Source organism: Leuresthes tenuis, unplaced genomic scaffold (genome assembly GCF_036924035.1).
Source record: "Leuresthes tenuis unplaced genomic scaffold, fLeuTen1.0.hap1 SCAF_5, whole genome shotgun sequence".
Taxonomy (NCBI): Eukaryota; Metazoa; Chordata; class Actinopteri; order Atheriniformes; family Atherinopsidae; genus Leuresthes; species Leuresthes tenuis.
Window position 1 is genome coordinate 12,278,174 of NW_027325359.1, and position 15,144 is coordinate 12,293,317.

General features: G+C 40.5%; 2 protein-coding genes and 1 long non-coding RNA gene across 4 annotated transcripts; 1 reads left to right on the forward strand and 2 right to left on the reverse strand.

Annotated features, from left to right (window-relative positions):
- Positions 1 to 1,663: 1,663 nt before the first annotated feature.
- Positions 1,664 to 7,977, reverse strand: LOC140306538 (uncharacterized). Its single transcript, XM_072385144.1, has 17 exons — positions 7,839 to 7,977; positions 7,577 to 7,702; positions 7,326 to 7,451; positions 6,029 to 6,133; positions 5,757 to 5,924; positions 5,447 to 5,676; positions 5,079 to 5,343; positions 4,213 to 4,306; positions 4,025 to 4,067; positions 3,851 to 3,920; positions 3,656 to 3,729; positions 3,497 to 3,581; positions 3,120 to 3,386; positions 2,947 to 3,045; positions 2,417 to 2,539; positions 2,204 to 2,317; positions 1,664 to 1,747 (listed from the first exon to the last, which is right to left on the reverse strand). Exons 1-17 carry the CDS (start codon positions 7,944 to 7,946, stop codon positions 1,664 to 1,666), a joined length of 2,181 nt encoding a protein of 726 aa, XP_072241245.1. The 5' UTR covers positions 7,947 to 7,977.
- A 381-nt stretch (positions 7,978 to 8,358) lies between these two features.
- On the reverse strand, positions 8,359 to 9,067 carry LOC140306630 (uncharacterized). The gene is made up of 3 exons (XR_011915774.1): positions 8,873 to 9,067; positions 8,728 to 8,792; positions 8,359 to 8,618 (listed from the first exon to the last, which is right to left on the reverse strand). It is a non-coding gene; the product is annotated as an uncharacterized lncRNA (long non-coding RNA).
- A 1,071-nt stretch (positions 9,068 to 10,138) lies between these two features.
- edc3 (enhancer of mRNA decapping 3 homolog (S. cerevisiae)) lies at positions 10,139 to 15,124 on the forward strand. Of its 2 annotated transcripts, none has more exons than XM_072386073.1 (7): positions 10,139 to 10,286; positions 10,511 to 10,676; positions 10,797 to 11,011; positions 11,108 to 11,446; positions 11,542 to 11,695; positions 12,098 to 12,315; positions 12,425 to 15,124. In XM_072386073.1, the coding sequence occupies exons 2-7, from the start codon at positions 10,513 to 10,515 to the stop codon at positions 12,757 to 12,759; spliced, it is 1,425 nt and encodes a 474-aa protein (XP_072242174.1). In that variant the 5' UTR covers positions 10,139 to 10,286; positions 10,511 to 10,512; the 3' UTR covers positions 12,760 to 15,124. The 2 variants fall into 2 exon arrangements, with proteins under 2 accessions (XP_072242174.1, XP_072242175.1); XM_072386074.1 differs by lacking the exon at positions 10,139 to 10,286 and adding an exon at positions 10,294 to 10,427.
- The last annotated feature ends 20 nt before the right edge of the window (positions 15,125 to 15,144 follow it).

A 15,144-nucleotide genomic window follows, 5' to 3' on the forward strand; every position in this document is an offset into this window, starting at 1 on the left:
ATATATACCATATAGGGCTTTCCTCCTAACATTACTGTTTATAAGCCCTGAGAAAGTCTTGTGAGAGTTTAATCAATTTTTGTTTTAATCTCAGTTCTCGCATTTATTTCTGTAACAGTTAGTCAAACCTTGTGATGTTAGTGTACCTGTGCAGATTACCAGGTGGTGATCTGCATCATGAGGGAGTTTTTATTAAGCAGCAGAGAGGCTACAGGAAAGCCCTGCGCTGTGTGCAATACTTTTCTCCCGTTTGAGCTGCCTACAGCAGACATCTCTCCTCATTGGAGCAGAAGCTGCAGATGCAGGACATGCGCACTGCAGGGACATGTGCACCCTGCAGGTGAAACAGGCATGCTGGCGCATTGTTCCACCTGACAATAGTGTGCTGAGAAAAACAAAGATTTTAAGACCAGTGGAGGTGATGGCATTGTTGCCCCTGGGGGAAAATATTCATTTACATATTAAAACTTTGTTTTATTTCCTTATTTATTTCAGTATACCAGCCAATATTTTTTTTATCATAAAGTACAATGTGGAACTTGGAACAACATAATGTAAGTTCAGATTAAGTACACCGATAACAAAATGCACCCATAACAGGGCTTTGTAAAGGAAGTTTGCACAAACTTATCAGTAGTTTTGTGTAACTATTTGGACTCTATCATCGTAAAAAGAAGAAAAACATCACTATGATTGACCTGATAACTTTGGACTTTGCATGGAATAATTTACTAAAGTGTTTGGTTCCGCAAACACTTGGCCATTTATTGAATTAATGAGTAACATATAAAATGGAATTTCAGCTCACAGTGCTGTCAACATAGTTACAATATTACTTACAATATTTTTCTGGATATAAGATTTCCTGTTTGTAGAAAAGATGTGAGGAGTCATATCATTTAAAAAAAAAATAATTCAATTTTTTTTTTAGAAAAACATACGATTTAGACAGATATTTTTTTTTTTAGCATTATTGAATATTTCTGTTGGAGGTGTAAATGCTAAAATTGTCCCAGTAATATGTAACCAAGAATTTTGAATTATTCTTCATTTTGTTTATTTATCTATTTTAAAATGTAAATAAGTTCAAAGGTGAATATAGAAATAGACTCAAAGCTGGCTGGTGCATTAACCTGTAACAATCAGTTTATGTACAAACTTCTATCAAAGCCTGTTTTGTCCTCACAAAACCGCAAACTAAAGTCTTTCCTCCTCTCCGTTTTCATCAGGACAACAGATATCTACAATCTCAGCCAGGAATATTCCGTCAGGATAAAGGGGAGGTGTGCTCTTCCATCGCGGGTCACCCTCTGACACACTGATTGGCAGCTTGAACCTTAAAGCTTTTTCTTTTTTAAAGGGGAAAGGAGATCATTATTAGAATAAGGTTCACATTTATAAAAGTCAGATGCATTTAGTCTTCTAAACATGCAGAAGGAAGGAGGCAAAGTACATGCAGATGCTGAATGAATTACAAGCAGGGATGTATCCATAACGGTTTATAAAAGCAGCTTTTACTTTTTTTTAAAGTAACACGCTGCACATTTGTCACAGTTTGTCAGTGTAAGCTTGGCCATCTGTGGAGACATCCCTGCTTAAGATAACGATGTAAATCTAGAGATCTTCCCAAAAAAACACAACATTGCACTTTCTAAACTACTGATCACACTGACTCGAGCATTTCACCTTGCACCATGCAGTCATATTTTGCCGTCAGATTGCTGATTTCTGCAGTCCTAGCTGACCTCTGGTAAAGGAGAAAGTTTAAGTTTTTCACTGGTGTTTGTAGTCTGTTTGAAACATGTTTGTCTGTTTTTACCATTTTTTCCACTTGCTAATATGCTGTGGCCAAAATAGAAGTAACATTTTCAGATTCTTCACACAGTCAAAGAAGCACGAGTCACTCAGAATAACAGTCAATGTTGGCCAAACTAAATGTTCATTTAGAAAATGTTTTCTAAATCAGCGTCATGAAATATGCCAATCAATCAAAACAATGTGGCAGGGAATTTTAGGCATTTCTGCCCTTTCTTTTCATTGTTTGCACAATCTTAACAGAGTATTCACAGTAAAATGAAGTGGTAAAACTGTGCACCTACATTTTTTGCCTGTTTGCATGATCGTTTTATGGATTTATGACTTGGTAAAGCCTTTAAAAATGTAAACATTTACAACCCGATGTTTCTTAATGCAAAAGTTTTACCTCAGCAAAAGTTTCTTCTTCCTCCTCTCCTGTCCAGTCACTGTCCTCCTCATCCTCCTCAAACACTGGCATCAGACCTGAGCCCTGCTGCCAGTTTCTTCTGTCCACTGTAGCCTGAAAGAACAGAGTTTTTGTGCATATCTTGAGCAATGTTGGTTTATCTTTTACATAGAGTCTATTTGTTGGTCACGATTCTCATAGTTCTCATCTCACCCTAACATCCAGAGATGTGGGAGTCCAGTCTTGAGGCGAGGAGGATCCAGTTTGCGCAGATGCTGGCGTGTTAACAATCTTTCCTGCCTCTTTTCCTTCTCGCTCCTTAAAGAGACTCTTTAACTAAGCGTAGTGAGAAATATTCAGCTCATTATGCTTCCTGTTGTCAGGATATGTTCATTAGCAAAAAAAAGAGAAGAAAGTATCTGACGGAGGCTGATGGGTATGTCACATAAACATTTGACCTGATACATGTTGACCCAAAGGTCAAAGGATTATTATTGATTGATTGAATCCTGGGGACCTATTCGATGTTAGCTGAGACAAGTCACAAATGCAATGTTGTTGTTGCAGGTTTCATCATGTGTGGACCAGGAAAATCTGCTTCCCATCTTTTGGGTATCCAGCTGATATTGGTTGACTTGTTTTCAGCAGAAACTAAAGCAGTGAACAGCCTAACAGTAGGAGCCATGCTGCTACAGCATGGATACAAAAAAGTGAACAGAAATCCTGTGGGCATCATACACTACCTGCTCAGTGACCATTCTCCTTTGCTGCTCAGTGTCTGGATTAACTGGACAAAGAGTTTTCTCCCCCCTGACCTCAGTGGGTGATTTCTCATCTTTAACCTATGAAAAAGGTGTGCATCATTCACGTTGTTCAAAAGGATTTTGGAGGCTTTGGAGGCTTTTATGAAATTTACCGGGTAAAGCTGTTGTTTCAGCGTTTGAAGCTTCTGGACTGCCAGCATTTTCTCCTGCTGCAGATGATCTGACCTCCTACTGCTTTCTGAAAAAAACACAGGGGACAAAGAGCAGAGTGAGGAAAATAAATGCATTGTCCTATCAAAAGTACAATTTTGAAACAGAGAGCTCATACCATCTCGCTGGACCCTTGGTGAGTCAGCAGTGTAGACATTTACCGGCAGATCTCCATCATCTTGGCAATCTTCAGAAACGTTTTTCATGGGCTTTCACAAAAAACAGGACCAACAAAGAGAAAAGCGATGTACTGATTATTTAAGAATACAAATTTGGTTAAATGTGTGTCTTTGATTCTCACTGGTTGTCTTGTCTGTACCTTGAGATCCAAAGCAGAAATCTTGAGTTGAGCCTCAGTTTTCTCCATCTCTCTCAGTCTTTCTAGACTCCTCAAAGCATGTTCTCTAACACAGAAAGGAAGGAAATATAGTCATTCCCCAGCCTTTAAAACAATTAGTCGATTTTTCAGAGAACTTACCTTTCACTCAGTTCCTTCTCTTTCTCTGCGAGTTTTTGTTTTAACCTTTGAATCTCGCTGCTTTGTATCCGTTCCTGTTAATCATAACATGTTCACTTGACAGACATATGCAGAATTGAATAATCGTGCACATTTTATATTCTTTGCATCGCTGTATTTGCAGTTAATTTCAGTGTGGGAGGGACATTTTGCTACCTGAGGGGATTTGTTTTGGTGGCTCCAGGAGTCTGATGGTGGCTCAGATAACAATGAGGATTCTGATGAGCTGATAAACAGAGACCATGATGAAAATTCAGATCACTTAGTTTAATTTTTAGCCTTTGGTGATGTTACATATTGAAGATTAAAATCTTAGCAAAACAAACTCACTCTGTCTCCGTCTCTTTGTTGAAAGCCTGCACTGACTCACCACCTGCCAACACAAGCGCACTGCATTTTAACGCCCCCTTGTGTTTAAAATATACAACACTTGTTCCCTGAAGCTGAAACTGTACTTTAACAATATCCATGTTGAGATCTACAGTTGCTTCAGGATCCAAAGGCACATCCATCTTTACCTTTTTCCTCATATCTGTGACTCTTCTGTCTTTCCTGCTCCAGCTCCTGTTTGCATGCATCAAGCTCAGCCCTCAGCAGTGAGTCAGACTCCCTCTGGATGATAAAAATGTGTAACATTTAAAACCCACATATATCTAATTTCCCCCACTGCTGAGATAAAACACTCTTAGCAGTGCGCTACCTTGGCTCTGGTCAGTTTTATCTCCACAAAAAAGATTATCTATTAGCAAGTCATTCACCATTTCATCCACAGAAAATACAGTTTCAGTCCGCGTTGTGTGACTGATACATCTTTTATACGGAGGTCCTGAGGTACAAAACACAGGGAATAAATAAGGATTTTACTCAATTCAAAAGTAAAGCAAAATGTCATCTCATTCAACAAAAAATAAATACACACCATCATTATGCTAACACAAGAATAAAGCCGCTGAATGAATATTTTCACTTTTACTCGCTGCCCCCTTTTTTTCCTTTTCTTTTACAAAGCTAAAAGTAAGAAAAATATAGTTAAAAATTTTGGAAGGCCCCTCTTCACTGAGAACAATTTTGTTTACTGTCTCTTCACTTTCAGCAAAAGGCTGGTTTTTGCATTCTTCTTTTAAAAAAGGAGAAAACGCTTCTCTGTGCTTGTCTCAAGCTGTTAGCTTGTGTGCACGTGCATGATTGAGTGACACGATAACTACTGATGAGAAAACAAGAAACAGTCAGTGTTTTCCATGAAGTAGAAGTTGTGTCTACACCTTTGTGTAGTAGTTTTGCAATGAAAAATATTTGTGTATTTAAACAACATTTCATAAAACCGTAGATCTAAAAATGTCTGGATGCGATCTGGAACAGAGTGACAAAGGAAACATCTTCTCACCTCATTTATTGACTTGCTCTTCTTAAATTCTTTTAATTGGCCCTGTGTGTCCTGCAGGGTCAAAGCTGCCAGTTGCCATTTCTCAGTCCAGTGTGAGGCCATAGCTTTTAGATCCTCAATGTGCTGGACTCTCATTACGTCTCGCTTACGATACTCTTCCTCCTGCAGGTGCAGCATGTCCTCCTTTTCTTGGGCCTGAGCCTCCAAACACAGACACTTATCCTGCAGCTTCTGCTTTTCTAATTCCCAAACTTCCACAGATTCCCTTTGAAATAGATTTCAGTGAAGAGAGGGTAAATGTGCAAACTTGCCCAGCTGATAACAAAAAGTCATCTTCACATGTTGAATGTGGCTGATCAATGTCTCACCTTTGCTGGCAGCACTTTTCCTTTGTCTCTGTTGGCACTTTGTGTCCACCTTGGTTCATTTTACTCACCAGCTCCTCTTTTTCTCGGCTCAGCTGAGCGTTCTGCACCTCCAGATTTGTGATCTGTTTGGAGTTTGTGATTCTCTCCTCTTTCAGCTCCTGTAGCTGACTCTGTGATATGTCCAGACTCTTTCTAATCTTTTCAAGTTCTCCTCTCAGCTTTTCATTTACCTAGTCCAAAGACACAGAAGGCATATTTTAATGAAGAACTCACCTAAGATAAAAGGAAAAAAAGTATGTGCGCTTCAAACCTCTCTGAGAGATTCTGAGTCTTCATTCAGGACAGTTTCCTGGTCCTGGACATTGTGAGATTCTACATTAGCAAGATTGTCATTTGGCTCACAGCTGAGTGAGCCATGCATGTCTCTCTCTAGCTGCACCTCCAGGACCTGGACCCTTTGGAGAAGGTCTTCTTTCTCCTAAGAAAAAACAAATGCAGCAAAACAAGCCAGAAGTATGAAACACAACATTTTGATCTAACATACACCACTAAGCACATGAATTATTGTAGTTTATATGATACCTGGATCAGGTGATCTTTGTCACACAGAGCCTCTGTCAGTTGGGCTTTTATTTCTTTTATGCTGTCCTCCAACTTCAGCACGTGTGTTGACAAGATAGCTTTATCCTGACCAGAATTAGAAATACACTTTTCAAGGTTAGGACTAGTTATTTCATACAATGAAATGAATTAAGTTGTGTCATATAAAAATGTATCATACAGTCTTTGACAATAGAATATAAACAGATTATTAAAACTGATATTGGAAGTCTATGAAAATTGATCTTATTGAGATATGTCGACTATAATGAGCTTTTTCTCCAGTGACACGTGACATAATGAAAACTTGTGAGTTTTTTGGTGGACAAATTATAGCTGACACATACAGAGATAAATTACATACAGAGATATACATTTTTCAGCTGCACAATGTATAAACCCCAAGACCATAAACACCTGAGTGAGGCAGCCTCCGGATCTCAATGAATATATGGGACAAAACAAGGATTTAACTGACATAAAAGCAGATGAATTGACTTGTGGTCAAATCACTAATGAACACAAGACATCTCACTGAATAAGATCTCAGCAGGGTGGAGGAAGGGTTCCGATAAGGGCTGCTGTCAAAAAGGATGATCCACATTGACCTTTTTCTTTTTCAAATACACACAAAAAAAATTCTTGGAAGATACTTTCTTTGAGCAGTGGTGCAGAATGAAGTCAGCGCCACTGAAAAACACTTTAAGCAAGACAATTCTCCATCAAATCTATCCAAGCACTCCACTATGAAAGGTCAAAAATAACCAAATAATCCTGTTCTTCCAGTGATATCAATCCTACTGAGAAGTTGTGTGAGAGAAAAGACAGTAAACCTCTCTAAAAAGCATTTGGGTGGCTGAAAAGAGATCAAGATACATACAGACTGCATGCATATAGAGTTCAGAACTGTAGTACATGCTGAAACTGTAGGGTGGCTAGTAAGCTAATTGTTTTAAGTAAACATTTTGTACTAATATGATTTTCATTTGCTAATTCCATATTACATGCACTTAATCCAAAAACGTAGTTGCAAAAATAAATTACTAATAAATGTGAAAAAGTTATATGTTCCTCAGACAAAAATCCGATTCTGTCCTAAGTTAACCATTGAAGTGCTTCAATAATATTTAGCATGGACTAAAAGTGTTTGTTCAGTAATAAAATGCTTCCTGATTAATGCAGTTTGCCCAATATGTGGGTGAAGCATCTCTAGAAGAGCTAATGTAGACAGACCTAAACAATCTATAAGTGGAGCTGCATAATGGAACAACATACTGACCAGACAAGCCTTGCTGATCTTGTTGTTAGCCTCACTCAGCTGCTCCTGCACTTCAGAGCGATTGTGTACATCGTGGCTTAGCTTCTTGCTCATTTCCTCCATTTGATTTAGCATAATCTTCTGTGTCTACACACACGAAAACACAGTTGAAACTGAAATAATACACACGGAATGACACCAAAACAGCAGTGCAACAGACCATTGTGGTTTTACACAGACTTTGATTTCCTTCATATAGATTTTGGATTCACCTCAGCAGAAGTCTGGAGATGATGGAGTGCTTTTTTTAGCTCTTCTTCATGGGTTGTAGCTCTCGCCTCAGCCTCTCTCAGAGCCTCTCTGAGCTCGTACAGCTCGGTGTCAACATTCTGCTTCTCCTGAATAAAAACCATTCAGGGAATACAGAAGACTATTATTTAGGTACAATAAATAGTATATATATAGTTTAGGTATATAATATAGGTATATAAACTAGGTATAATCTCATTTGCATTAAAAGAAAAAGTTACACACATGTTTGTTAAAGTCTTCTTGAGTTTCTGGTAACGTTCTGTTGAGCAAGTGAGGAATTTGGACTCTTGTTGGTTCATCAGTGCTTCCCTTGTCCAGAGTAGACCTCATTTGCAACAGTTCATTCTCCAGCTTTAGGACTCTTGCAAGGGATTTACATGATACAACGTGATCATTTTTAATTCCTGAAATAGAAACATTCTCTTAGACAATTCTACATGTGCATTTTACTGCACTCACTTTTCATGAAGGTTTCCACGCTGTTGGCTGATTCTGAAATCGGGTAAATCACCTATATCTTGCTCAAGAAATCTCATCCCTTTTGAAAGCTGCTGTGTGACACATGAGAACATGTTAAGAGGAATCTGAGTACAAATGAAAGACATACTGAGTACCCAGTTGAAGCAGGAAAACAAAAAACTTTGACCATGTAAGGACAAAGACAAGTAGAAAATCTACAAACCAAAATTTACACATCATACATTTGGTTTTAACGCCTCTAAAACCCCCTTTACCTTTTGCTTCATGTCAAGCATCTTTGCTGCAGTTGTGTTGTAGCTCAGCTGCATGTCTCTGGTCCTCACCCAGTCCAGCTGAGCGTCTAGTCGCTCAAGAGAACCCTGTAGCCATCGGACCCCTTCTGCTTGTCTAAAACTTTCACCTTGGCCAGCCTTTGATTTAACCCCTGATGAAGAAGAAGATCGGGCAGCTCTCTCCGGTGCCAGATGGGACAACGACTGCCATCTCCGTAGACTTGGGCTACTCTGTCTGAAGTCATTTTCCCTGCCAGAAGTGAGGAAACACACATATCAGCCAGAACATACCACCTTGGCAGGAAGAGCACCTCTTATCCAATTTTTCCTGTCACTTGAAAACTAAATTCCCCCCTCACCTGGTGCTGACTTTTGACAGACACCCTGATCCAGATACAGCTGACAAACCACACCATGCTGAGGTCTAAAAAGGAAAAAACAATATTTCAAAAATTTATATTTTTTGATAACCAAGTTGCAAAAAGATTATTATTTGGATCTTACCTGGGCTGTAAAGTGGGATTTGGTGTCCCACATGTCAAGATCTGTGAGTGAAAATGGACTTGAACGTCTGAATGAAGGGCTAAACATCCTGGAGTGTCCTCCTAGAGCCGAGCTATCACTTCCCTCTGTAACTCTGATGCTTGTGCTCTTCTGCCTACAAATCTGCCCCAAGTATCAAGGATAGATTCTCTCACAGAGGTGGTAGCTGGACGTGCGAGGCTATTCTTGGATCATGTGTCTTGACATTTCCACTGTTTGCCTGATAGTCAACAGTTAGTTTTAACACAACAGGATTATTAGATGTGTTCATCACCTAGACATATTGAGGTTTGTATAACACTTGCAAACCTTACCTTGTATACCTTGTATAACACTTGCAAACACTTACAAACCTCAATATTTACACAATAACACTTTTTCTTACAGTAGCTCTTACAGCAGAAACCCTCTCTATAGCCTCACACAGCTTTGATTGCAAGCTTTTCGGCATACAACCCTTAGACTGAGTATCCATGGTAACCTCAGTACACAAATGCTGTCAGGTGAGTGTGTCATAATCATCACCCATGGGAATTTCCCTACATGATCTCCCTTTGCCTGATGACTGGTTTGTTAGTTGGCATAAGTAGTTTAGAATATCTCCCAAACATTAATCACTGATTAATTATTTATCATAGTATGTCATGACTGTGAATGCTATAAACATAGGAAGACAGAACACTGAGATTATTTTCCCTCAGGGGTTCATTTTAGCTGTAAAGGAAAGAAGTGTGACTAGTTTTTTGTAAGCATGCTGATATTCTTCAGGTCAGCGTGAAATGTTGCATCCTACTACTAAATCCAAAGTTGTTTATTTGGATAAGCAAGTCAAGCTCATATGCAGAATCACTGCTCTACCTTAAAAAAAATATAGTATAATTTTACCACAAAATACTCAAACTGTCACAGGCTTCAGTCTCAGGGCTGGGTCAGATTATTTCAAGATGCATTCATTTGCTGAATACAGGTTAAATGGTCGTTTATTTTATAGATTGAAAATGTAATCAAATAATCCTTGTCGGAGTTATCTGATAACCAAATATTTTCATGCAAAACTGAATTGCTCAACTTTGAGCGTTGTAACAGATTCAATGCAAAAGAAAACGGAAGCTTTTTAGAAATCAAATCCGTTCGTGTAGTACAGATGTCGTTGCTATAGTCTGTGGTTGCTACTGGTAGCAACATTCAGCGAAAGACCTCTTATTTTGAAAAGCGCTGTCTCCCGGAAACAGGAAGCTAGCAGTAGTAGCCGCTCTGAAAGCTAAGAAGCTAATAGAGGAGAACATTTTTTTGCGCTTGTTATCATAATTTATTCTCTTGTGTTCTTTAGAGGGCTTTGATTCAACATAATACCGAAAAGGAAGAACACTCCAAGGTACTTATTGAAAGTGTTACGGTTATAAATCAATCAGTTACTTGGCCTGATAACAGGCCGAGGCTAACGCTAGTCAGTTTATTTGGTAACGTTAGCCACGAGCGATCAGCATTTCTGTGTTTCGTTTAAAAAGGAGAAAAGGTGAGTGCTGGTGAAACTGAGAGTTATTAGTTACTAATATTTATCGACTAGTGACATTAAATGAATATTCTAACACTTTTCAGATATGGCTGCGGACTGGTTAGGTAGTTTGGTATCAATTAACTGTGGGCCAACGCTGGGAGTGTATCAAGGAGAGGTGTCATCTGTGGACCAGACCAGCCAAACTATCTCCTTAAGACAACCTTTTCACAACGGAGTTAAGTGCCCCGTTCCCGAGGTCACATTTAGGTAAAAGTCTACTTTAGATTGTTTTACTTTTTGCTTATGTCTCCAGTCACAGTTTTTACTTATTATCAGTGATTATAACTTTGAGTTATTTGAAATGTTTCTGGCCATTCTTCTTTCCAGTGCCATTGATATAAAGGAACTAAAGATTTTAGACATCAGAAATGACAATGCCAGGACAAACTCCGCTACATCTACAAAGATGAGCAGTTTGTCAGTTGCAGTCCCGAAGGGTGACCCCAGATCTGTGGAGAAACTCAACTCTCCCCAACAATGCTCTAAAAGTCATCTGGATGCACTGGGCCAGCTTAAAGAGTTTCGCCGGAGACACAACTCCTGTAAGTGCTCTTATATTTATTAGTTAAAAAAATAAAGCAAGAATCCTCCTGAATGCGGTGGCATATTATTAACTGATGCTATTGAAATCCCATCAGGGTCATCGAGTAGTCGAGGGGCAAACCAAGTGACGCCAAAAAAGAATGGCGTGAAAAATGGTCAGATGAAGCAAAGAGACGACGAGTGTTTCGGAGATGGCGTCGACGATGGCCTGGATACAGACTTTGATTTTGAGGGAAACTTGGCCCTTTTTGACAAAGCAGCTGTTTTCTCAGAGATTGACACTTCAGAGCGACGTAATGGTGTGAGGTCACGCGGGACACCTCAAGACCAGACGCCCTCGCGATACCGTCACGATGAGAACATCCTGGAGGCCAAACCTGTTGTGTACAGACAGATCACTGTACCGCAGCCCGGGGCCATAGAGTACTGCACTGGTAAGGGTTTCGCACTGCAGTGAAAGAATGGCTTGGCCGTATTTGAGAGTGACATAAAATAGAACTTATTTTCTTCTCTCCTTCACGCCGCACAGACTCTGGACTTGTTGTGCCGAGTATATCCTATGAACTGTACAAGCGTCTGTTGTCTGTTGCTGAGCGTCACGGTCTCACACTGGAGCGAAGACTTGAGATGACTGGAGTTTGTGCCAGTCAGATGGCGCTGACATTGTTAGGAGGGCCCAACAGGTAAGCATGCAATGTGGTCCAAATTTCTTATTTTTCTGCTTAGCCAATAAAGAGTCGCTATAAGAATAGCCTGCACCTGTGCATGAAGTAGCTCAGTTCTCCAGCTTCTCTCGGTTCCGTACAAAAGTTTGATGTGTGAAAATGCTGCGATACCCAAGTCTTTCTTCTAATTTGCAGGTAGCCACCCTCAAGTCAGGGCTGTGCTTTTCTTTATTATACAACGATAGTTGTCATAGAACTGTGCGTTTTGGTAAAAATAGAATTGGTGGTTTCAATTTCTATTCACGATTGTTTCATAACTTCTCTTTTTAAATCTACAGTTTCCCCAAAACACTTCATATAGAGCCAAACAGTTTTGTCCCGCAAAAATTCAACTTCTTTTTTAAATCGGCTTTATTCCAGATTCACGCCCAAAAACTTGCATCAGCATCCCACAGTGGCGCTGCTATGTGGTCCTCATGTTCAGGGCGCTCAGGGCATCAGCTGCGGTCGTCACCTGGCCAATCACGAAGTGGAGGTTATATTGTTCCTGCCAAATTTTGTCAAGATGCTTGACTCTGTGACCAGTGAGCTCACACTTTTCAACAAGACTGGTGGCAAGCAGGTGTCCAGTATCAAAGGTGGGCTTGCTTTGTGACTTTTTTGAGTCGAGCTTTATGTTGACTGGGGCCTTTGCATTTGTACAGATAGTCACGTTTTTTTCTTCTTTTCCTCTCCCTGACTCTACAGACCTTCCAGACACCCCTGTGGATCTGATCATAAACTGTCTGGACTGTCACGAGAACACATTCCTCATGGATCAGCCTTGGTATCGGGCAGCTGCGGACTGGTCTAACCAGAACAGGGCACCGGTGCTCAGCTTGGATCCCCCTGTAAGTGGGCAGGGGCATGCAGTCGAAGCAAAGTGGTCCCTCTCGCTTTGCCTTCCGCTTCCCCTGGCCGAGGGGGCCGGCAGGGTTTACCTGTGCGACATAGGTGTTCCTCGCCAGGTTTTCCAAGAAGTGGGAATCAAATACCATTCGCCCTTTGGCTGCAAATTTGTCATCCCGTTGCATTCTGCTTAATACGAGAGATTAAAGCTTTCACCTTCCTTGACCATTTGGGTTTAGGCGCCTTATATTCCAGAGTTAGCTGGTTTTCAGTTTTCCCAGGAAACTTCTTGACGTAAACTGGACTTTCCCCTCGTACTAAAGGACCACTATTGCATACACTAGTTCCACAGGTGTTGGTTTGAATGGAAGGAAAAGCTTTCAAGTCTTTTGTTTAGAGATAGATATCTTCACTATCAGAAACAATAGATAAAAGTGTAGTTTAAGATGGGTTAAAAGTACACAGATGGTGGGAGCTCACTGGTCAACTACACATTTATTAAGATAATCTCTGACATTTAAACAGAACGTTTCTTAATGTCTTTGAATGTTGTCCTCGTTTCAAAGCCATCTGTTGAATATGTATAAATCTGTGATACAGAAATCTGTCTTACACTGGGTGTTTCCACAGCTAAGGGTCAATACATGGCTACTGTTTGGGTCCACATGATTTAGTTTTTTTTTTTTTTTTTCTGTATTAGTAAGCGTGGGTCTGGTGGGACCCTCGTCTGACTCTCACGTACAGCTTTAAAGTTGTGATGGCTGGGGACCGTACAGTCATTGAATGCTCGTGAGCCAGGAGAAAAACAAAGAGCAGTTACCAGATGTAGCTCCGGTTCTGTTATGAGCGGTTTTCTACGATTTCATTCGTCATTAGAGGCGTAGATCTGCGAAAAACTCGCAGATTACTTTTTCTTTCAGCTGTCCCCGAGGAGCTTCTCCCTTTGCTGTAGAGGAGTCCCCTTGTTCCATCCCAATTCTTATGGGGGAATGATACTACAAACCGACTCGTACCTGATTTTTTTTATAATTTTTTTTGTAAGAATGGAACTTGTGCGTATTCACGCAATGACAGCTGGTTGGCATATGCGTGAAGCATGAATAGGCCTTAGCGGCCTTGTTTGAATGCCTGTCGTGTTTGCAGCGTACGTAAAGTTTAAGTTTATTAGAAGTTTCACTTCAGCAAATGTGGAGTATTTGTCATTTATATAATGCTGTATTTTCAAAGTCTACCATTTTTGAATGGGGCAGCTATTGGATAGAATTCCATATGACAGCAAGTTTGTTTGTAGCAGGCTGGGCTGTGACGATAAGGGCTCTGACAACACGATACAGCATGTAAACGCTGCAGTCTTAGTAGTTACTGACGATTTGGATGAAAGTAGATGGCGTGTCATCTTTGTTTTGGCACAATGGGGACAGATGAAGGGCTATGCCAGGGTGTCAGAAGGTTCCAGTTCACAGCCCATTAGCCTGTTTGACTGCTGCCTGAACATATATATATATGTTGAACTAAAGTTTAAAGTCTGGGTTGGGGGAGGTAACTGAAGTGCATTTTGAATGTGTGCTAATCTACACACGGCATCCTGCACTGAGTAGGCTCTGTGAACCAAAAAAAGATTGGGTCTCACACAAATTATCGGCAGCAGTCCAGAAATAAGTATTTGTGTCTGTTTGTATGTTCAGACACACTCTAATCCGAGGGCGTTTTTTTTTTTAGCGTAGACTGTGAAGTACAATTCATGACGAGCTGCTCTTATTGTGCTGCATTCGGAGGCACTGGAAGAGGCGTTTTCAGGCACAGCTCTTGTCAGTATTTTGGATGACGAAGGCCAAACTGTTTGCTGGTTCTTTATTACCATAAACGTTTGAGATGCGTTCCAGAAGGGAGTTCACCAGGCCTTTTGGGAACCATGCACCAACTTAGGGCGGCGTGGCCTGGTGAGGGCTAAGTTAGAGCAGTCCACTCTTTGGTAAATGGTGTAGTTTGTGGTTTAGAGGCCACAGTTGAACGCCATAAAACTGCAACAGTCATTGAATTTATGATGTGCCCGTGATTTATTTGTTTCTTCAGCATAAGGTACTGCCACACACAACATTCCTCTGGCCTGATGTGGAGCGTCACATCTGTCGAGACAAGTCTGGCCTGGAAACTTCACCAAGTGTTACTGAATGCGAATCTAACGGCGTTTGTGTTTGGCCACCAGGAGGCAATCAAACGAAATCTTTTGGCGCCTCCTCATTCTGCTGTGACGGCAGCTTTGCGTTATCAGTGCCATCTTCTCAAATAAAAGTGTTTTCTCTCCAAGGAACGCGATGTCGGAGGGAGCGTGGGCCGCTTCCAGCTGTTTCCTTTTAAAGCAGGTTTACACGTGTCACAATTCCGGATCGATCGCGGTTACGTTGAGTTAAGATCACCTCCCAATTCAGCGTTAAAAAGACGCTTTTGTCTGCACGGGACAGTTTTAATTTGAGATTGAAGTCCACTGATATGCCTGTTGTGCAAAAACTGTGGTTCACACGTGTTCCGTCTGCCGATTGAACCAATAAATGTAAAATAAAAAAAAAAAAAAACTTAAC